Source organism: Diabrotica virgifera, chromosome 1, assembly GCF_917563875.1.
Source record: "Diabrotica virgifera virgifera chromosome 1, PGI_DIABVI_V3a".
NCBI classification, from domain to species: Eukaryota; Metazoa; Arthropoda; class Insecta; order Coleoptera; family Chrysomelidae; genus Diabrotica; species Diabrotica virgifera.
This window is the reverse complement of record NC_065443.1, coordinates 3,628,235-3,651,969: the sequence shown is the minus strand read 5'-3', so window position 1 is coordinate 3,651,969 and position 23,735 is coordinate 3,628,235. Positions and strand designations below refer to the sequence as shown.

At 32.4% G+C, this 23,735-nt stretch overlaps 3 protein-coding genes across 8 annotated transcripts in view; 2 read left to right on the top strand and 1 right to left on the bottom strand.

Moving 5' to 3' along the window:
- Positions 1 to 1,386: 1,386 nt before the first annotated feature.
- Positions 1,387 to 23,735, bottom strand: part of LOC126886843 (mitochondrial uncoupling protein 4) — a 67,018-nt gene continuing 44,669 nt past the window's right edge. For all 6 annotated transcript variants that reach the window (XM_050653951.1, XM_050653946.1, XM_050653952.1 and 3 more), the window contains exons 4-7: positions 22,510 to 22,714; positions 11,951 to 12,127; positions 7,319 to 7,541; positions 1,387 to 4,626 (exon numbers count right to left, since the gene is read on the bottom strand). In XM_050653951.1, coding sequence (XP_050509908.1) covers positions 4,452 to 4,626; positions 7,319 to 7,541; positions 11,951 to 12,127; positions 22,510 to 22,714 — 780 coding nt within the window. In that variant the 3' untranslated portion in view covers positions 1,387 to 4,451. The remainder of the gene's footprint in view (positions 4,627 to 7,318; positions 7,542 to 11,950; positions 12,128 to 22,509; positions 22,715 to 23,735) is intronic.
- On the top strand, positions 16,443 to 18,756 carry LOC126886859 (uncharacterized). The gene is made up of 3 exons (XM_050653964.1): positions 16,443 to 17,251; positions 17,378 to 17,638; positions 18,170 to 18,756. The coding sequence occupies exons 2-3, from the start codon at positions 17,416 to 17,418 to the stop codon at positions 18,751 to 18,753; spliced, it is 807 nt and encodes a 268-aa protein (XP_050509921.1). The 5' UTR covers positions 16,443 to 17,251; positions 17,378 to 17,415; the 3' UTR covers positions 18,754 to 18,756.
- LOC126886855 (uncharacterized) lies at positions 18,803 to 19,737 on the top strand. The gene is made up of 2 exons (XM_050653958.1): positions 18,803 to 19,063; positions 19,128 to 19,737. The coding sequence occupies exons 1-2, from the start codon at positions 18,803 to 18,805 to the stop codon at positions 19,698 to 19,700; spliced, it is 834 nt and encodes a 277-aa protein (XP_050509915.1). The 3' UTR covers positions 19,701 to 19,737.

The following is a 23,735-nucleotide window of genomic DNA, read 5'->3' as shown; positions in this document are numbered from 1 at the left end:
TTCCTGGGCTTTTGTTATTTTTCAAGCTCTTTATTTCGTTCTTTATTTCTTGTTCTGTGGGTATTTCTATTGCTATCTGATCATCTTCAATTTCATGGTTTGTTTCCTTTTGTACTTCGCTCTTATTTAGCAGTTCTGTGAAATAGTTTTCCCAGTTTTCCATTATTTTTTCAGGCTCATTTAGCAACATCCCTTTATCATCTCTCATATATGGGTTGTTTTTTTGATATCCTCTTTCCATTTTTTTTGCTTCCTGGTAGAATGATCTTATTTCTTTTTTTTGAAATTTTTCTTCTATTTCTTTCAGTTTGTTCTCGTTGTATTTTCTCTTTTTGCTTCTACATTTTCTTTTCATGATTTTTCTCAATTCTCTGTATTCTTCTCTAGTGCTTTCTTCGTCATTTGTGAGATTTTTGAGTCTTACTTTTCTTATTGCTTCTGCTATTTCTTGACATTCTTCATCATACCAATCTTTTGTTTTGTGTTTTCTTTTGGTTTTCGCTAGGATTGCTTTACTTGTGTCCAAGATTGCTTCTTTGATATTTTGCCATTGTTTGTCTGGGCTTGACGTATCTTGTTCCCTGATTAGTCTGTTGGTTATTCCCTGTTCATACTTCTTCTGTGTGTTGTTATCTTTTAGTAGTCCTATGTTAAATTGTTTTCCAATTTTTTCTGTTGTTTTATTGTTTCGCTTTATGTTATGCTCGATTTTATATTCTGCTCTCACCAGGTAGTGGTCAGAGTTACAGTCCGCTCCTCTCATGCTCTTTACATTTATTACATTGTTTGCATGCTTCTTCTCTATTAAAATATGGTCTATCTGATTTACTGTCTTCTTATCAGGGGAAATCCACGTTCCTTTATATATATATCTTTTCGGCGTAATTGTGTGCTTCTTATCACCATTTGCCTTTCTGTTGCAAAGCCTATTATTCTTTGGCCATTATCGTTCGACACCTCATGCTTACTATATTTCCCTATTATGTGTTCGTATATATTCTCTCTTCCTACTTTGGCGTTGCAGTCTCCCATTATTATTTTGATGTCAAACCCTGGTAATTTATCATATTCTCTTTCCAATTGCTCGTAGAATTCATCTTTTTCTTCTTCGGTGGCATCTTCAATCGGTGCGTGTACATTTATTATACTTATGTTTCGTTTGTCCCCTTTTAATCTTATTGTGCATAGTCTATCTGATATTGGTTGGAATGCCATTACTCTTTCCTTCCATTTTCGCTGTATTATAAAACCTGTTCCTAACCTTCTGGTTTCTCCCCCGCTTTTAAAAAATACCACGTCTTCTATTTCTACTATTTCTATTTCCAATTGTTTTGTCTCTTGTAAAGCTATTATTTCTACATTATATCTTTTAATTTCTCTAATTAATTCTTTGAGTTTTCCTGTTTCGTATGTGCCTCTTACATTCCATGTACCCAAGTTGACTTTAGTTTTCTTTTTGTTATCTTTACTTATTGCCTTGTCCATTGCCTGCGTCGTTTCCTTCTTATTTATCCCTGTTGCAAACTGTATCTTGTCATTTTTCGGCTTTTCTTTTTTATTGCTGTCTTGATTTGTTCTATTTCCATAGTTCGTAATCCTATTCTTTGCATTTTTCGTCGTCATTTGTTTCCTTTCATTGCTATTGCTTAGTTTTTTGCTTTGGTCTCTACCACCAACGTTTGGTTCATTCCATCCCAGCGCCATATTTCATGATCGGCATATATTTTCTTATACCCTACTTTCACTTTTCTCCCTTCCTTTCTTAGTTCTTGCGCTTTTTGTCTGACATGTTTCTGTACAATTCTGTCGTTCTTTGATAGGTCATCGTTGATATAAACTAGACCTTCTTCTCGATTTCTCAATTTGGTTTTGTTTCGCATGATTTTTCTTTTATCTTCTTCCTTTTCAAGCTCAACCAGACAAACTTTTTCTCCTAACTTCAGAGCCTTCTCTATTTGTACATCTACTTTTAATTCTGTCTGCATAAAATTTTTCATTGCATGTTTTAGGATATCTGGCCCATTTGTATCTATGTTCAATCCCTGTATAATTATATTTTTCCGCCTTTTTTGATTTTCTAAACTTTCAAGCCGTTCTTCTATTTGATAAACTGCCTGTTTTAGTTTCGTGTTTTCTTCTCTTAATGTTACATTCTCCTGGCGTAGCTCTCTTATTTCATCTCTATATTCTTTCTGCTCTCTACGCATCTCGCTAAGTTCTCTTGATTGTTCCTCGATTTTTAGACTTACTCCTGCCATCATTTCCATAATTTTTTGTATATTCTCCTCCATTTTCTCCTTTCTGTAGGAGGGAGATCTGCTTATTTTTCGACTTTTGTTAAAAGCCCGTTCCAATTCTTCCTCTTTTCTCTTCTTGTCGTTTTCGTCTGTCGTGGTACCGTCACTTTCTGTTCGAAATAATAGCTCTTCGTATTTTTTATCTTCTCTGCTCATTACAACTGGTTCGTTTTACTGCGATAAAGGTCTCGTTCGGACTATCTCCGCGGAAACTGTTTTCTAAGACTAATGTTTATGTAATTTTTGTAAAAGAAATAATTTTAAATAATACAGGTAAAAAAATATCAAAGAATCACTCGGTTTCCATTATTTAAATATAGATGATACACCATTTTAAAGAACAGAAAGTAAGCCCTCTTTATTGAGCAATATATAGTATATTCATGCACAAGAAAAAAAAAGTTATAATGAGAAATTAAAAAAATAATCCTAAAATCAAAAATCGTTGCAAGTACTTATTACAATTTGAAAAATAATATCTTATTAAAAAATAATCCTAGAATTTTTTGTAATACACCATTTTAAAGTAAACAAAATAAGCTTTTTTTATTATATAATATAATATATACCTAAATCTAGAAGAAAAAAAGGTATAATGAGAAATTTCAAAAATAATTGTAAAAAATGTAAAAAATAATATTTTTTTTATATTAGGTATTATATAAAATATAATATATAATATAATATTATATTATATATACTATATATAATATAATATTATAATATAATATATGTATTATATAATAATATTATTTTATTTTTATATTAAATTATAAAAAATCGTTAAAAGTATAAAACCTTGAAAAACCATAATCTCTTTAAAAAAAATCGTACAACGTTATACAGTAGACCATTTTAAAGACAATTCATTTCTATTCCTATTGCATGTACCATTGCATATACCTAAAGTAACGTAGAAAAAAGTTACAGAACAATATTTGCAAAATAACAAGAAAAATTGCCCAAAATTGCTGTGAGTGCCGAAATTTGAAAAATCATATTTCGAAAACTATATATCCTAATTACCTCTACTAAACAACATTTTAAAGAAGAGATATGCAGGTTTTTTTTCTGTAAAGCAATGTCTATACCTATATCCTCGTGGACAAAAGTTACGGGACAAAAAACAAAATTCCTTTCTTTTGGGTATCTTTGTGCTTTTTCTTTTGAACATATTTTTGTAAAAAAAAAGTACCATTGACTTTAAAAAGTGATATTTAGATAGGAAATTTAACCAGGAACAATTTTTATGTAGATATGTTTGTACCAAAAGTGCATAGAACTCACCCTAATGTAACCTGTGCCCAGGGACTAATTCACCCATTTCTCAAAAACGCACCCCTTTAAATGGTAGCACTCCGCGGTTTTTTCATATATAGATGTCCATTGATCATATGAAATAATAAAACCCCGTTAACGTTGTAGTTCCTTTTAGCTATCTTATTTTGAATATAATCAATAGCCTATGAATAGATACTGATATAATTTAGTGACTTTTAGTGAATTATCAGTTAGCAAAATATTGCAGTATTGCCAGTGCATTTCTAGCGGCTTTTTGTTATTGTGTTCTACAGACTACTTCTTACGACTCCTTCTACCCTGCATTCTTGTATTATTAATTGCAACAAGTTATACCTCTCTTCCCTCATGACATGTTCCAGATATTGCAGTTTTCTAACTTTAATTGTATTTAAAATCCCTCTTTATTTTCCCATGCTTCTCAACACCTCTATATTCATGACTCTACCCAAATTATTCTTAATATCCTTCTGTAGGCCCATAATTCGACATCCATCTTTCCATCGACAAACATCTTTCTTTAATGTCCAAGCCTCCAACCCATAAAATAATGCGGACAACACGTAGCATTTGAGAAGGCTAGTATATGCATATTATCGTCAAGAAGGAGAAAGAAGACCGGGGGAAGACAATTATGTAGGACATGTTGATAAAAAGGATTATTATGACCCAAGATAGAAAACTGTGGATGAATGGAGCCGAACACTCATAGGAATAAAGACAAAGAGAATCCTATTTGACTACATCATTGATCTTACTCAATGAACCTAATAATAATCACTAGTTCTTGTTCTTTTTTCTTAGAACAGTATACCTGAATGTGTGATATCTCTCATTTAACCTAAACTCTCACTACTACCAACTCTCTGCACCCATAAGCTTCACTACTTCTTCGTACGTCAGCCAAAATGTCAACGACCATGGAGCCATACGCATCCATATGGGAAGGAAACCTTTGTAGAGAGCACCTGCTCCCTCTTGGTTGATGGTTTTTCGTAGACAATCTATGGAGGAAGAGTAGAGGATACCCCTGGAAAGAGAAAAATATTTCATAACTTTGAAAATCGGTGTAAATATGTATAAACTTGTACTCTGGGCTAATTAGCAAAATACAAGGAAAAGTTATTTACCAGCAATTTTATTGCTGGAATCGAATCTTATTATTGTATGTATTAATAATATAGGTATGCAAAGTCCGCAGATAGTGTGCTACTTTTTTTATAAACAAAATGGCGCCCGAAAATCGTGTTTTTTTCAATTTTTGCTCTATAAGTTCAAAGATTTTAACTTTACACCAAAAACGCTCAAATAAAAATTCACCGCAATTAAATTCTGCATAGAGACATGTTTTTCCCGATTCACTTCGACGAAAACTTTCCCCGGAAAAGCGGGTTTTTCCAACAAAATCTTTAATTTTCAACTAAAATTTTAGATAAGTAATTGTTAATCAATAATTAAATAACTTGGTAATGTAAAAGCTTTTTTCGTATAGGTTATAATTCCAGAAGCCGATGAAAATTGAATGGACAGTTTAGCAACAATTGAATTGTTAATTAAAAATTTACGGTTGCTATAATAACGACAATAATTATGATGTATAAGAATAACTATGATTTTTTCATAAAAAGACATTATACCTATCTAATGCACTTTACATAATTGAAATTGGACTATTTAAGCGGCCTCAGGAATATTTTAAAATTATAAACAATTTTTAGGCTTATAAACAAATAGAATATCTCGGGAAATATTAAACTAAATTAAATTGTGAAAACGGTGTTCAAAAAACAGCAGCAGGACACTTCTTCTAAAAGAAAAAACGTTTAATTACGACGAGTGGTTCCTGAGATACAACCTGTGAAAGTTGACCGGAATTTACGGCAAAGATATAAACAATAGGATCATAATTTTTAAACCAAAACCTTGTTATTTTTGTCCTCTTTCTCCACACCAATTTTCGTATCTTTAGAATACTCATAACATATATTATTATAATAAAAACTATCGATAATACGTGTGAAAATTTCCAAAAATAGCAAAATTCCTACTAAAATAGGCAACTAAAACTAAAATATGAATGCAAATAGTTGCAAACTAGCAACTAAAAGAGGCAGAAAATATGAATATTAAAGTTAATTATATTTGGGTACCATCTCATACTGGAATCGAAGGTAACGAGGTTGTAGACAAAATAGCAAAGAATGCACCTAATAACCCAAACGCAGAAGATAACATGAAAACCCTACACACCGATCTGAAAGCATATTTCAAAGAAAATACTTTTAAAATATGGCAGGATACATGGAGGGACTCCCCAACCAAGTTGTACGAAGTTGACATTAACCACAATCAAATTCCACAATTCAAAAACAGAAGAGAACAAGTAATCTTCACTCGTCTCCGGATTGGCCATACTCGATTAACCCATGACTACATACTCCAACGTGCCGATCAACCTGTGTGCGATTTGTGTAAAAGTGTCCTTACCGTAAAACATTGTTTATTGCAGTGTCCGAAGTATAAAACGCAACGAAAAAAGTACAACATACCACCAACATTAAATAGTGCACTCGGAAAAGACAGTGATACAAAAAGCATCTTCACATTCCTCAAAGACTGAAACCTTTTACCAAGAATATAGTATTTTACTTTACTTTGTATAGATTTAGGGCTTTTTATAATTTCCTATTGTTATGCTTAAAATCTATTTTTAATTTATAATTTTGTAACACAATCCATACACGCTAATAACCCTGCGTGGTTGATGCGTAATGTAAGGAAAAAAAATATACTAAGAGGCAAAAATGTTTTAAAAAAACTGTGTTTAACTAATGGCACCGCAATAATAGTTTAATTGGAACGTACACAAACATTTGGGGGGTTTAAAGGAACGAAACCCCCATACAACTTTTATGTAAACATATTAAAAAAGAAGCCGCATCTCGATAAAAACTGATTTATCGAAAAAAGAATAAGAGGCAAAAAATTTTTAAAAATATTGTGTCTAACTATTGGTACCACAATAATAATTTAATTGGAACGTACACAAAATTTTGGGAGGGGTTTAAGGTTAAAAGAACAAAACCCCCATAAAATTTTTATGGGGTGCACAAATTTCACTATAATTTTTTGTTAAGATGTTCCTGCCATAAGAATGCCAGACGTCTATTTTCAATAAAAAATCTCTAATAGTTTTCGATATATTGAAAAAAATCGATTTTCATTTTGTAATTTCAAAGGGCTGTAACTTTTTTTATGATCACATTTGTACTAAGGTAAGTTAGGTTCAATCGAACTATTTTTGACCCTAGAATGTGTGTTATAATTATGACCAATCTTTTCGAGACACCCTGTATAATGCAGTTTTTTTAACACTATTATAGGCTGCTTTGAAGTCGACGAAGAGATGGTGGGTATCTATGTTATATTCTAGTGACTTTTCTAGAATCTGCCAGTGCTTGAATTTGATGTACAGTTGACTTAATAAAAAACCATGAAGCAGTAAAAACTTTGATACCCACGAGATGGTACACCTTTTCTATTCTGCAAGATATTCCAGTTAAAAAATAGCGCTCAATAACTTGTCAATTTTTAAGTTTCCTGGGATGTAGGGAATTAAGAAGGCGCCTTCATTTTGGCAAAGTTTGAATTGATTCATTAATTCTTCAATAACGATTAACCTTTTTTGATCACTAGTATAACTGTTACAGCCTTCAACTTACCGTCCTCTATCGTCCAAGGGTTGGTTCATCACTCTAGTTTTAATGACATCCGCAGGAGTGCCCATGGATGCTGCAACGAATCCTGCGCAGCTACTGGACAAAATATGCAAGACATAATCATCGGGAAGGCCAGTTTGCTTCATTATTTGTCTTTTGGCTATGTCGTAAGTAGTCAAATCACCTAAATTTACTAAAGCTGCTCTTTGTACGTTTGGAACAGACCCTACAGAGGAAAAACAGGTAAATACGTGCATAAAATGAAATAAAGTCATAACTGATAGAAACTACAATAATGTATCTTACATTTGGCAAAAGACAACAAATATTCAAGAATTAACATAAGAAGACAATTAACAAATGGCAATAAAGAAATAACGAAATTAAAGGATAGAGATGTAAATAGCATCACCAACAGAGATGAATTATTAAGAGTAGTAGAAGACTTCTATACAGAACTATACAACAGCCAATAAAACTATGATGAGCCACTAAAAGATTCAGGAAAAAGATTAGTCAACCAAGGATGGGAATTGATGCCTGATATATCAACAGACGAAATCAGGAACGCATTGAGAAAAATGAAAAGAAATAAAGCTCCGGGAGAAGACAATATCGTTATAGAAGCCGTAAAGATTGGAGGAGACAGACTTTTAAATAATATAAGGAACTGTTCAAACATAAACTGTTCAACCATAACTGTTCAACCAAACATAACTGTTCAACCATAAAAGAAACTGTTCAACTTATGTCTGCACCAAAGTGAAACACCTACAAGATGCACTTACCATCTTATTACATAAAAAGGACGATCCAACAGACCTCGAATTACCGGCCCATAAGCCTATTAGACCACCTCTACAAGTTATTCACAAGAATAATAGCAAATAGACTAGAAACAAAATTAGATTTTTACCAACCTAGAGAACAGGCAGGTTTAGGAAAAACTTTGGCATTAACGACCACCTACACTGCATAAAAGGAATTATAGAAAAATCTATCGACTACAACCGACCATTGGTCCTGGATTTCGTAGGCTCTCGCAAAGCATTTGATACGATACAAATTAACAGCATAATGAAAGCCTCGGAGGAAAGTCTTATAGATTATCGGTACTCCAAACTGATAGCAAACATATACAATAATGCAACCATGACCGTCCGACTACACAAAGGTACCAAATCTATAAAAATCAAAAGAGGAATTAGACAGGGAGACACGTTATCTCCCAAACTCTTTACGGCAGTACTTGAACATGATTTTAAACAATTGGAGTGGGACGGAAAAGGAATAAATGTCGACGGCGAAAGGCTCTCCCACCTAAGATTCGCAGATGACATAGTTCTTATTACAGACAACTTAAAAGGGGTTAGAACTATGCTTACTTAGTTAGATGCCGCCTGTAAAAAATTTGGTTTAAACATAAATTTTTGAAAGACACAATACATGACAAACCTGGTACCACGCGAAAATCCAAAAGTCGACGTCAACGAAATAGCATTGATCCATAAATATATTTAGAGCATGAAATCCAAATGGCCAGGGACAATCAAACTGACGAATTACAAAGGAGGGTCACCTTAGCATGGGCCGCATATGGAGCTCTATCAGACATCTTCAAGAGCAACTTGCCAAATTATTTGAAAAGGAAGACGTTCAACCAATGTGTGCTACCAGTCATGACTTACGGCGCCGAAACATTATCGTTAACTCAGGCCACAGCAACCAAACTTAGAGTGGCCCAAAGAAGAATGGAACGGTCACTACTTGGGCTGACTCTCAGAGACATGGTCAGAAATAAAGAAATCAGAAGAAGAACAGGCGTCAAAGATGTCATAGAGCGAGTAGCATGGCTGAAGTGGAATTGGGCGGGCCATTTAGCCAGAATGAAGGACGGGAGGTGGGCCCAAAAAAATACAGTGTGGAGACCAAGAGCAGACAAAAGGATTGCTAAGAATTGGTTGTAGGAAGCTTAAGATCGACAAAACTGGAAGACATTAGGGGAGGCCTATGTCAACTTTGGATGCAGAAGGATAGATGATGAACATAATTATCTAACAATAAAACACTGAAAACTGTTTTTTAATACTTAGTCAAATTAGGTCTTTCCACCACCAGAGAAAAAACCCAGTACCTTCAGCTCGATTCCATATACAGGTAAGACATCAACTAAAATAGCCAAACACATAAAAAAGAAAGAAATTACACCAGCCTTCAGGAAAAACAACAACTTAAGCAAATATATTAAGAACAACAAAAGCCAAAAGAAAAAAGCGCTTACACGGTGGTTTATACAGGGTGTTTCATTGGGAAACGGAAATACTTAAATGGTGAATAGAGGTCCCCGAGGACGTTCTAGGTATACTAAATTTTTTGCCCTATCGACTTTTATATCCGAGTTACAAGGTGTTTTATCCATTTGGCTAATTTCTTTCCTAAGCCATAACTTTAGAACCACCCTGTATATTTTTTTAATATTTGACCGACATACTAATCACAAGAAAAATCCAGGTCCGGATTAACAAAAAATTATAAAGTAATTGTGACCTTAAAACAACACCCTGTATATTGAAATTTTTAAAATCTGTTTGCATATTTAAAAAGAGCACAAAAAACTAAGTCTAATAGTTCGCTACGATTTTTCGGCCAGACAATTTTTTGTCTTTAATTTTGAAATTAAATATATTTAAATTTTTAAGAACTCTCAAATTAATAGGCAGGTTTTTAAAGCACTTTTAATAATAAATTATTAAAGTTAATGAATAAATACTAATTTTAAAAATAATCAGTTATTATTTACTGCGTTAGAAGGACTCACTTACTAATCACAAGAAAAATCCAGTTTCGTATTAACAACAAAATAAAAAGTAATTGTGACCTTGAAAAAACACCCTGTATATTGAAATTTTTAAAATACGTTTGCACACCTGAAGAGAGCACGAAAAACTAAGTCCCGCTTAATTTTTTTGTGCAGACAATTTAATGACATTACTTTTGAAATTATATCGAAATTTTTATTATGAGTTCCCAGAGTTCTTAAAAATTTCGACATAATTTCAAAATTAATTTCATTAAATTTGTCTCGCCAAAAAATTGAAGAGAACGATTTAACTTAGTTGTTTGTGCTCTTTTCATACCTATGTGCACACGGATTTTGAAAATTTCAATATACAGTGTGTTGTTTCAAGGTTACAATTACTTTATATTGTTTTGTTAATCCGGACCTGGATTTTTGTTGTGATTTGTAAGTGGATCGTTCGAATGTCGTAGATAAGTATTGATTATTTTTAAAATGGGTATTTATTTAATAACTTTAATAATTTATTGTTAAAAGTGCTTTAAAAATCTGCTTTTTAATTTCAGTGTTCTTAAAAGTATCAATATATTTAATTTCAAAATTAAAGTCATTAAATTTCCTTCACAAAAAATTAACGCAAACCAGTAAACTCAGATTGTTGTGGTCTTTTCAAATGTGCAAACAAATTTTGAAAATTTCAATATACAAGGTGTTGTTTCAAGATCACAATTACTTTATATTTTTTTGTTAATCCGGACCTGGATTTTTCTTGTGATTAATAATTGGGTCGTTCCAATGTGGTAAATAAGTATTGATTAATTTTAAAATGAGTATTTATTCAATACCTTTAATAATTTATAATTAAAAGTTAATAATACCTGCTTTTTAATGTCAGAGTTTTAAAAAAATTCAATATAATTTCAAAATTAAAGTCATAAAATTGTCTGGCCGAAAAATTCAAGCAAACGATTAGACTTAGTTTTTTGTGCTCTTTTCAAATATGCAAACAGATTTTCAGAATTTCAATATACAGGGTGTTGTTTTAAGGTCACAATTACTTTATAATTTTTTGTTAATCCGGACCTGGATTTTTCTTGTGATTAGTATGTCGGTCGGTCGTTTGGGTTTTGGATGAGACACATGTGTACCAAATATCAAAAAAATATACAGGGTGGTTCTAAAGTTATGACTTAGGAAAAAAATTGGCAAAATCTATAAAACACCCTGTAACTCGATTATAAAAGTAGGTAGGGTAAAAAATGTAGTATACCTAGAACCGCCTCGGTGACCTCTATTCACAATTAAAGTATTTCCGTTTCCCAATGACACACCCTGTATAAACTTAAATGTGTTGATTTCCCAAAAACTTACATAGCTCAAACTGGTAGACCTTTAAAAAATGTGTAACAGAACACATAAGAGCTTTCAATAATAAAAAAATAGATTCTACGTACGCAGTACGCACGACACCTTCGAGATCTTAATCATTCTGTTGATGACCAATTTCAAATTCTCCTTATTCGAAATAAAGGCCTTAAATTATCCTTAGAATCTATGGAAATTAATAAATTAAAAAATACAGATATAATTCTGAATAAATAATTTGAGACAAACAGCTCTCCCTCCTCAACTTATTCAGTTAAAGACTATAAAATGTAGACCCATAGTAAAAATTCATCACTTGGGAAAGGCACTCTGCCGAAACAGCTGTAGTGACATTAATTTACAATAAACTTTGTGGAAGTATTGACAACAAAAGTCTTCCGTGTTTTATTGTTAGATAAAATGAATTTTCATTAAATAACGATGGAATCCATCAAATAACATAATTCTCTTACCTTTCCACAATCCTCTGATTCCACCGTTCGTCCAAACCTTCTTAAAAGCATCCCACAGACCGTTAACTCTAGGCGGCAATCCTAGTAATCTCCTCTTGCCTTCCATCTGGATCTGTACTTTTAAGAGGTCTGTGGGGCTGGCGAGGTACTGGGCTAACGCTCCTGCTGAGACCCCACCTTCAAAACATATCGTCGATTTGGTTCGAAATTTCGTTTAAATGTATTTTCTACGGGTTTGAGCAGAAGGGGTCTCGAGGACCGCTTTCCGCCAAACTCTAATTAATATCGTGAAATGCTGGAAGATAATTCCCACATGTTAGTATGGACACTTTTGTGTTGTCGAAAGTGAAAAGAAATCTAAGAATGAGAAGGTTAAAAATTTAATAGAAGTAGAATTTGTTAGCAAATAAATCTTTTGCTATTACGATATTATGTATGAAGACGACTTGTCAGTTATTGTTTTTAATTTGGTAAACACCAGCATAATATTGCGATTTCAAGTTGTTTCCTCTCATCAGGTATGCATAGATATACAGGGTGTCCCAGACTAATTTATTTTATTTATTTATTTATTTACTGAAATATACATCCACCAGGTATAAACCCATGAAGGTGTACATAAGAAAACTACATTGACTGAACACTTGATGACAAAATATAAAATAAAATAAAGAATAACCAAAAATGTTTCTGTTGTTAATACACATACACAATAATCTTCTTCTTCTTTAAGTACCGTGCCCAAATTATTAGGCGTGGGTAGCTTCCGTAACAATTTGCCGATATCGTTCTCGATCTTGTGCGGCATGTAACAATTGATCTGCTGATAAGCCAGTCCATTGACGAAGGTTTCGGAGCCATGAATATTTCTTTCGACCAATTCCTCTTTTTCCGTCGATCTTTCCATTGAGTATTAACTGCAGCATCCTGTATCTGCTACCTCTCATTATATGCCCCAGATATTCAAGTTTTCTCTTTTTTATCATCTTCATTAAGTCACCTTCGCCTTGACCTACTCTGTTTAAGACTTCTCTGTTTGAAATGCGTTGAACCCAAGATATTCTGAGCATTCTACGATACGACCACATCTCAAAGGCTTCTAATTTGTTCATCATGTTAACCTTCATGATCCAGGTTTCACATCCATATAGTAATACAGGATACACATAACATTTTAGGAACTTGATTCTTAGTTGTAAGTTCAGCTGAGAGTTGGTCAGAATAGATCTAAGTTTCATAAATGCTCATCTTGCATTTTCTTTACACAATAATAAAAAAACAAAATCCTTAATAAAGAAAAATAACATGACATCAATTCGATAAGCTATTGCGTATTTCGCGTTTAAAGATGTTAAAACTAAGAAAAAAAAAATGTCCACAGATTTTAAGTTATTTACACTTCTGCACATACTTTTTATCGGACAATAGAAATTATGTTGCGAATTAGGCACCGAAATATGAAAAGTTACACCTGAACGTGACACAGCTCGTGGTACATTAAAGTCTATAAGACTAAGCAAAACATCGCTAGTAATTAGGCACTTGACAATTTTGAAGATGAATATTAGGTCGTTTATTTCACGCTGCTTACGCAGTGAATGGAATCCAAACTCAGGGAGTAAATTATAGCTGTAGCCTCTAACCGGATATCTGTTATATTTTTTGAGCTATATCTCTTAAACGAATAGTTATTTTCGAATAGGACAAAACTGGTCTATTCCATTTGTAATACACTTTAATATGGCGTAGAAAAAAATCATCCCTTAAATATTCATCCCTTAGTTAGAACCCCTAACTTTAATTTTTTTAATAGCACCCTGTATATTTTTTATAGTTTTTAATATGATCTTCTATCGTCTATTCAACAGATTTTTCAAAAATAAAATCGGTTTCTAAATAATCAAGAAAATATCAGTTTATTTTTTATTTTTGTTATAATGTCCCAGACTAATTTATCCAGGCTATATATCTCTTAAACTAATAGAGATTTTCGAATGGGACAAAAACTGATATATTTCATTTGAAATACACTTTAATATGGCGTAGCAAAAATCATCCCTTAGTTACAACCCCTAACTTTAATTTTTAATAACTATGTATACCATAATTAACAAAAATAAAAAATAAACTGATATTTTCTTGATTATTTACAAACCGATTTTATTATTAAAAAAATATGTTGAACAGACGATAGAAAACCACATCCAAAACTATAAAAAATATACAGGGTGCTATTAAAAAAAAATAAAGTTAGGGGTTGTAACTAAGGGATGAATATTTAGGGGATGATTTTTTCTACGCCATATTAAAGTGTATTACAAATGGAATATATCAGTTTTTGTCCCATTCGAAAATCTCTATTCGTTTAAGAGATATAGCCTGGATATATTAGTCTGGGACACCCTGTACACGAACACAAATCTAAAGACTAACAAGACTTATCTACATATTTTCCTACTTAAGCAGCAGCCTACAAAGCTTAAGTACATCTAAATATACAAAGCTTTTCAATCTTTCAGAAACTAGTATGTTATTTTTATTTGATATTAATAAAAAACTATATATCGTCCGCTACTGCCAAAATAAGATAACTCCACTGTTTGTCGATTTTAAGTTAAGTACTCGTGTTATTATCTTTCCTATACTGTTGTACGGAGTTGAGTCGTGGAGTCTCACAGACGACACCTGAAAGAAAACTGAGACTTTCGAAATGTGGCTTTATCGTCGAATCCTGAAGATACTTTATACCGACCACGTTACTAATCACGGCGTTTTGTTGAGAATGCAAAAAAGAACAAGAGATGTTAACCACAATAAAAGAACGAAAATCGAATAACTCGGTCACATTATGAGAAACAGCGAAAGATATGGACTACTGCAACTGATCTTGCAGTAGACCAGGGTCTTCTTCTTCTTGTGCCACTCCTATCGGAGATTGGAAATCATCAAGGCTACCCTGACTTTGTTTACAGCTGACCTAAAAAGTTCATTAGTGGTGCAACCAAACCACTCTCTCAAATTCCGCATCCACGACATTCTTCTACGGCCTGGATTCCGTTTTCCTTCTATTTTTCCTTGCATTATATTTTGAAGTAATGCGTATTTATGACCTCTCATCAGGTGACCCAAATACTCGAGTTTTCTTCGTTTTATCGTTAATAACATTTCTGGGTCTCTTCCTATCCTTCGTATTACTTCAAGATTTGTGATTCTTTCAACCCAACTTATCTTCAGCATTCGACGGTAGCACCACATCTCGAAACTTTCAATATTTTTTATGTTGTTCTGTTTGAGAGTCCAGGCCTCTACACCGTATAATAGCGTGTTAAATACGTAGCCACTTAGCATTCTTAATCGTAGAGGGATGCTTATATCTCTGTTGCAGAAGAATTTTCTCATCTTTATGAAGGTGGCCCTGGCAATTTCGATACGTCTTTTTATTTCATTGATTTGGTCTCCAGTTTCGTTTATTAAAGTTCCCAAGCATTTGTATCTTGATACTTTTTTAATTTGAATGCTGTTTATACTAATATGTGCTGGTTGTGTCATGATTTTACTGAAGATCATATACTGGGTTTTTTTGATATTAATGTTTATGCCATAATTGTTGCAAGCAATATTTATGTTTGTAAGTAATCGATGGAATTCTTCTACTGTTCTTGCAACTAGTACAGTGTCGTCTGCGTATCGAATATTATTTACAACCTCTCCATTGATTACGATTCCTTCATTTGCTTGCAAAAGGGCTTCCTGACAGATGCTTTCACTATATACATTAAATAGCAGTGGTGACAAAATGCATCCCTGTCTTACTCCTCTACGTATTTTTATTGCTTTTGATATCTCGTTTTCTATTTTGATGTTAGCTTTCTGATTCCAATATAAGTTGAGAATTATTCGCAGATCTTTATTATCTATGTCTTTTCTTTCAAGAATGTCTCTTAGCCTATCGTGGCGTACTCTGTCAAACGCTTTTTCAAAATCGATAAAACATGCATGTACTTCTTGTACTAGGGTTACTAAGACCAGGGTAATAAGCTAGAAATAGACCATGTTCGGGACACTCAAAGATCCAGGTAGCTGACTACTTTTTTAGTTTTTGTATACCTATAGGATGAAAACCTACCTGTTTCCTGCCTAGAGTTCGTGTCCGTTTTTTAATTATTAACAATTTAGTGCAAAAATCGCGATTTTTTCGATTTTTTGCACCCCTTTCAAATGCTAAATAAAACATAAAATTACAAAATTTAATTTTTTAGAACATTAAAAAACCTTCAAAATGCCGATTTTTGAAAGTTAAAAAGTTAATTTGTTGCTACGCAAACTGCAAAATAAGTGAAAATTGTTATTTGTTAATAACTTTTACTAAAACTACCTTAGAACTTTAGTGTTTCACCCAAAATTGGGTATTGGGGTACTTAACAAACCCTCAAAATTTGAGACCGATCCATTAACTAGTTTAAGAGTTATTCTAGTGATGTAAAAAAACGTGTTTTTTTTTAATTCTAAAAAAAACGGAAAAAAAAACAATAAAAAACGTGTTTTTTTTGTTTTTAATTGTTTTTTATTAGTTTCTCAACGTAATATTAACAATATCAATATTAGGAGTTGTTTGTAAGCCTAAAAATCACCCAATATTTCAATATTATATCCAAAACATCTAGAAACTCAGTGTTTGACGTTCCTTTTTAAAAAATATTGAAACATTAAACCCTTACTGCCTTTATCTATTATTTTTTTACGTCGTTGCTTTTGGGGAATCACCGAAATTTAGCAGGACGCTCGTATTCGTTGGCGCTGAGAAAACCGGGGAATTACCGATTAGCTTTTGCAGGTGTTCTGTTGTTATTTTGTGATTTACTTGCCTTGTGCCGGAAATATTTGTGTTTAGTGCTTATTTAAGTGTGTTTAAATAAATTAATTATTGTTAATTATATTTTCTGTGTTTTATGATAATAAATTATTTGTTACCTACTGTAGTGACATTAGTGACAAAAACTGAATGTTTATAATGTCTTCGAATTCGAGTTCTTGTTCTTCGCGGGAATCACGGGGAAGGAAAAGTTGCAAAGTAAGTTCCCTGTTTAAAATGCTAAAAACACAGAAAAAAAACTCCTCAAGTAGAGTGTACTTTTTGTACACTTCAACTATCAAAAAATGGGACACGTTTGTTGGAACATATTAAAAAATGCCTAAAATGTCCAGAGGAAGTTAATATAAAGTATGGAGTGACGGAGAGAAAACAACGAAACATTGGACTATTACAAACAATACATGAAAAAAGGGAGGAAAAAGTTAAAGGTATGTACCAAAGCTCTAAAAATATTTCCAAATTTCCCTCTTCTTTATTTAGTAGAAATTCCTAAAGATAACCTTACTTTACAGACTTATTTTTAAATTTAATAAATTTGGGAATTTTATTTACAGAAAAACCGAAATCACAATCTAAAGAGGTGTCCGCATTCATGGATAAAATGACACCTGAACAAAAAGTAAAAGCCGATGAACTGCTTAGCCTTACTATCTATTCAAGTCAAGCACCACTGGCTTTAGTAGAAAATATACAGTGGCAGAAGTTGTTTAAATTTCTCAGACCTGCTTATCAGATACCAACCCGACACCTTGTATCAGGCCCACTATTAGACAGTGAGCACCTACGTGTAAAGGCTATGGTTTCGGAAAACATTGGTAAGATTTAAGTTTTACCATATTTATTAAAATTTATTGTTTCTGCCCTTACTCTGTGAAATTCTGCGTAATAACAATAAATTAAATATTTTTTAGAAAATCCACAAATTACATTAGTTTTAATAATAATCTAATACGGTTCCAACCGGTTTCGATGCCATTGCATCATTACCAAGGAGTGTTGTACAAAATGATGTAATTTGGCATCGACTCCGGTTGGAACCGTATTAGTTCATTAAAACTAATGTAATTTGGGGAATTTTGGAATTTTTAAAAAAATATTTAATTTACTGTTATTATATTTATTAAAACATTGACAATATATAGGCGAGCCGCTGTAAAATTACCACTGAACAACGTACTACGGACGAAGTTTAACAGGAAAGACCTTGAACAGCAACCAGATGCGGTACAGTGTTGTACCACACCGTCCGTCGTATATATTTCAGTAATTTTAGAACGGCCCGACTTTAATATAAGTAAACCTACATTATGCTAGTAGGTTAAAAATAATTATCTCTTTACTTTAAGCTGGAGCACATTCTGTTGGACTAATGGTGGATGGATGGTCCAATATTAGGAACGAGGCTGTCCTAAACTTTGTTGTAACAACTCCAAAGCCACTCCTTTTTAAAATTATGCCCACAGGCACTGCACCTCATACTGCAGAATATATGGCAAAAACCCTTGGTGCAGTAATACGTGAAATCGGTCCCCGAAAGGTATTTGGTATAGTCACAGACAATGCAGCAAACATGAAAGCTGCTTGGGCCTTGATTGAAAATGATTTTGATAATAACATTTTTACCTATGGATGCTTTGCTCATTCTCTTAATTTAATATTTACCGATCTCAAAAATTTAACAAGTCTGAAAACGTTTACTGCCGAGGCTGTTGCCCTTACAAAGGCCATCCGACAAAGCCACATATTATCTGCGTGGGTAAAGGAAAAACAAAACGAATTAAAAATAAGTTGCAGTCTTAAACTCCCAGTGCCTACCAGATGGGGATCATTAGTTCTTTGTCTACAATCATTGCTTGCTAACAAACAAATAATAAAAAGGATGGCTATCAATGAAGAAGTTGAAAAGGCAGTAAGCAAACACCCATCTTAAAAAAAATGCTCTAAGCGATATATTTTGGGACCGGGTACAAGGATACATTATGCTTCTGGAACCAATTGCTAACACAATTACCTCTGTAGAAGGTGACACACCAACGATTTCAAAATGTCTGCATTTATTTAAAAAAATGGTTAACACCTCATTAGAAAATGTCACTAAAAGTCCATTGTTATCCAAAGAGGAAGCAGATACAAGGGCAATTTTTGAAAATCGGAAGAAGTTTGCTATTTATAGTGTTCATTTTGTAGCTAACCTTTTGGATCCAAAATATCGTGGCTGCGAACTTAGCTCAGATGAGATGGTAAATTTTTTTAGGTTATAGTGGGTTTTATTTATATTTATATTAATTTTTTTATTTAATGTAGACTGATGCGACAGAAGTCATATACAAGGTAGCACAGAAGATGCCAGATGTCGATGAAGCAGCCGTCTTAGCTGACGTTGTCAATTTTATTGCAAAAGAAGGACTATTCAAAAAGGCTTTTCTATGGAATGAGGACACAATTGCAGCTATCAGCCCTATTGCCTGGTGGAGTGGTCTTTGCTCAAATACCGCACTCTCCAAGTTGGCGATTCGTTTTCTAGAGTTGCCAGCGACATCAGCAGCATGTGAAAGATCCTTTTCTTCATATTCGGGAATTCACACCAACAAGAGAAACAGGCTGACCAATACTCGAGCGTCAAAAATCGTGTATGTGGCTCATAATTTAAAATTAATGGCTGAACTACAGCCAAGTGAATCATCCAGTTCAGAATCAATTGCTGGCCCTAGCTTCACAGTAAATCCTGCATTAGAATCTGAACCGGAACCAATGATAATATCCAATTCAGATCAGTCCGAGTCTGTCTTTGAAAGTGATGAAGAGGAAGCTTCAGAGTCTGAAGAAAATGCAGATAGCGACGGGACGGATCAGTGTTCATTTAAGGGATTCGGTTAATTAATTGAACCTTTTCAATCATTAAGACGTTGTTTTTTTTTATTTGATAAATTTTTATTACTTATTTTTGCTTTGATTTTGCAAGTTACCGAATAAACTCTTCTTATTTTGTTTATACCCATGGTCTTTTTATTTAAAGGATTTATACGAAATTAATTATGAAACGAAATAATACTTATTTTGTTATAAAATTATACAGAATATTATATTTATTATATGTTTTTGTCATTAAATAAACTGTACCCACTTAAAAAATCAAAATAAAAAAAAACGAAAAAAAAAACAAAAAAAATAAAAAACGGTTTTTTTTTTAAAAAAACAGTACCGTTTTTTATTGGTTACATCACTAAGTTATTCTAATTGTTTATCCCAGAGACCTTTATTGTGCAATAACATAAGACAGAAAATAATGAAGATAGGGCAATTCTGAGTATGCCAAATGATAGTAGAAAACTGATACTTTAAAAATGTACTAAAAAACGATAAAAAGAGTATCTAGTATAGTCAAAAATCCTAATGCCAAATATGTGAAATTTTGTAGTTTAAAAACATTTAGAATAACTTTCAAAATATTGTCAGTAGAAAAAGTCATTTTAAATATTAGAAAAGCTGGTATTTTACACGAATTTTAAAAAATGTAGTTTAACTAGTAGTGACTAGTCGTGGTAAGTGAAGGGGGAGCTGGGAGCCGACAAATGCACGAGTTCAAAAACTAAAAAAAGCAATTTAAAACTACTATAATTTTCTATATCTCGGGATCTACTGAATATATTTTGATCGTTCTTTGTTTAATTTGTATGTAATTTTTCTGTACATTACAAATATGTAATTTGTCTAGACATTTATTAATTAATAAACAGTCTAATTTGTTTAAATAACTTTTGAAAAAATAATTTTTTCCCAAAAATCCATGGTTTTAATCATACTATCACTATTAATCATAGAAAAAGTTAAGGTATATTTTAATAAATAAATTATCTTCAATAAATAATTATCTAATAAAAATCATTTATTTATTAAAGTGTACTTTAACTTTTTCTGTGATCATTAATGATACTATAATTAAAAAAATAGATTTTTGTAAAAAAAATATTTTTTCAAGAATTGTTTAAACAAATTAGACTGTTTATTAATTAATAAATTTATAAACAAATTGCATATTTGTAATGTACGTAAAAATTACATATCAATAAAAAAAGAAAGATCAAAATCCATTGAGTTGATCCGGAGATACAGTAAATTATATTCGTTTGAAATTGCTTTTTCGGTATTTTAACTCGCTGGATTTGTAGCTTCCCCCTAGTAATCGTTTGCACTATATTTTTGAAAAATCGTAGAGGGTGCTGTGAAGGTATAATGTTTGTGCAAATTATTTCCGAAAAAATACAAATCCCCTTCTTTAAAATGGCATTAATGAGATTCCTTAATTATTATAAACAAATTAGCTGTGAATTAAAAAAAACATATGGCTAACTTTGTCCCAAATGAGCCCAGGCTAAAATTTTTTTATTTGAAAATTCGTGTTAAAATATTATCTTTTCAAATATATAAAAAGATTGTTTTTACGGATATCATTTTTAAAGTTATTCTAAATGTTTATAAACTACAAAATTTTAAAAATTTGCCATTAGGATTTTTGACTATGTTAATCATTTTTTATTTTTTTTTCAATAAATTTTGATACTATCACTCTTCTACTTTCATTTCGCATACTCAGAATTGATCTATCTTCATTATTTTCTGTCTTATCTTATTGCAAAATAAAGGTCTCTGGGATAAACAAATAGAATAACTCTTAAACTAATTAATGGATCAATCTCAAATTTTGAGGGTTTGTTAAGTACCCTAATATCCAACTTTGAGTGAAACACTAAAGTTCTAAGGTAGTTTTAGTAAAAGTTATTAACAAATAATGATTTTCACTTATTTTGCATTTTGCGTAGCAACAAATTAACTTTCAAAAATCGGCATTTTGAAGGTTTCTCAATGTTCTTAAAAACTGAATTTCGTAATTTTATGTCAACTATTTAGTTTTTGAATGGAATGCAAAAAATCTGTGTCCCGAGAAAATCCTTATTATCCTGGACTACAGGGAAAAGTGGAAGGAAAACGAGAACCAGGAAGGCGAAGGATTTCCTGGCTAAAAAAATCTTCGTACGTGGTTCAACAGAACAACCACAAATCTTTTCAGAGCAGCAGTGTGCAAAGTACAGATTGCCATGACGATCGCCAACATCCGAAACGGATAGGCACTACAAGCAGAAGAAGAAGACTTGATTTACTTGAAAATTGTCAAAGAATGTACTGACAAAACCAGACAAGTTCCAACAATTTTTAAATGTGGGACGCTTAAAACAAACTAACTCCAATGATGACACTTCTATTCAGCCAAAAGCAGATATGTGCAGTTGTTTATTAAAATAATATAACATTTTATCATTTAAAATCTTAGTTCGCCAAAACAAGACAAGTGCCAGTTAGGTTACTTTCAGACAATTTTTCTTTTTAAAATAAAGTTTAAAACGTAATTTCTCAAAAGTTTAAAAAGTGGAGTCAGATTGTTTTGGCAGTAAGCCGACGATCATACCAAATGTAAGTCTCTTTTTAATACATTTGTCGACTATCACTATCGTTTATGTTTTAATGCGTCTACCAACTGCCAATAACAGTTCACCCATTCACGAACACAGCTGCATATGCAGACACTTACAAAGGGAAATTACTGTCTGCATATGCAGTCGTGTACACGAATGGGTTAACTTTCAATAGTTAAATTCTCACAACGTAATTTAAAATGATCTGTACTTACATATAGCGGATTGCCAGATGGGAAAATACTTTTGGTCTGGGTGCTTTTTAATAAAATTATCCTTCAATTGTTTGTAAGTAATAATCCTCGTTCCTGAATATATCACATGCCTGACACAGGCTGCGTGGACACCTTGCCATAACTTTCTGAGACCCTCTTCTCTGCTGATCCCTATTGCCGTCCTTATCATTCCTCTGTGCGGTGCCTTAAAAACGAAATGATAAGAATACAAAACTACTTAGGCCATTAAAATGTTACATTTTTTAGGCCGTACCTTGCATTTCTTAGAGGAGTCAATTTTATTTCTTTAATGTGTAGGGGGATCAGTAGAAGCTTAAGTTCAAGTTTTTGGGGTCGCCATCCTTGTCCCCCGATCGCCATCTTGGAAATGGGGTGCAAAGGGGTTTCGCGCTATTCTCGTAAACTACCAACCCTACGGAAAATCTAATTAAACATAAAATGTAGCAAATTAAATTTTCCACAATTTTGTTTCTATTACTTTTTATGGTCAAGTGACCAACAAAAAAGATATAACCAAAAATATGTAAATTTTTTTTAACAAGTTTCCTTTTGGATGTTATAACTTTTTTTCAGTTCATTTTAAAATAAAATAACATTATAGCAATTTTGTAGAGGGTTTTTCAGCGAACAATTTCCACTATAAAGTTGTTTGATTCTATTTATTTATATAGGTTTTACAGCGCTCCAAACTTGACCAGATTCTCGAATGCTCATAGGGATATAATAAAAACTAGAGTTAGGCTTACTTTTCTATCAATATATATTTTTTATTCATACAATTTATTATGATTTTAACATTCCTATGCTATTATTAATCTGTTTTTGACCTTTCTTCCCTCAATAAAACTTATAACTCTAAGCATATATAGAAAAGGCCCAAGAAGTTGTTTGAGGACAAATTCGCCGCTTCAGAAGAAGAATGACGCAACCGCAAAATTCTTAAGCAGAGCAAAAAAACGATTTTTGATATCAAAATCATTAAGTATGATAAAAATTAGCCATTCATCACACCGTGGTCAGGATCTCGAGATATAAGCGTTTTTTGGGGTGTGCCGCTTGTATATTAAGTAACATAACTTTTTTCCTATGTATTGTATTTTGTATTGGTTACTTGTATTTTGACTTTTTGTGTTGGTTAAAATTATAAACTAAAAAGTTTGTCACTCAACTTTTTTAAGTAAACATGAAACTAACGAAATATGATG

Bases quoted from the DNA above. Each gene is read 5' to 3' on its own strand.
- LOC126886855 (XM_050653958.1), top strand. From the start codon at position 18,803: ATGCTTCTGGAACCAATTGCTAACACAATTACCTCTGTAGAAGGTGAC. The intron at 19,064-19,127 runs GTAAATTTTTTT...TATTTAATGTAG, and splicing joins AACTTAGCTCAGATGAGATG to ACTGATGCGACAGAAGTCAT.
- LOC126886859 (XM_050653964.1), top strand. From the start codon at position 17,416: ATGGATAAAATGACACCTGAACAAAAAGTAAAAGCCGATGAACTGCTT. The intron at 17,639-18,169 runs GTAAGATTTAAG...CTTTACTTTAAG, and splicing joins TATGGTTTCGGAAAACATTG to CTGGAGCACATTCTGTTGGA.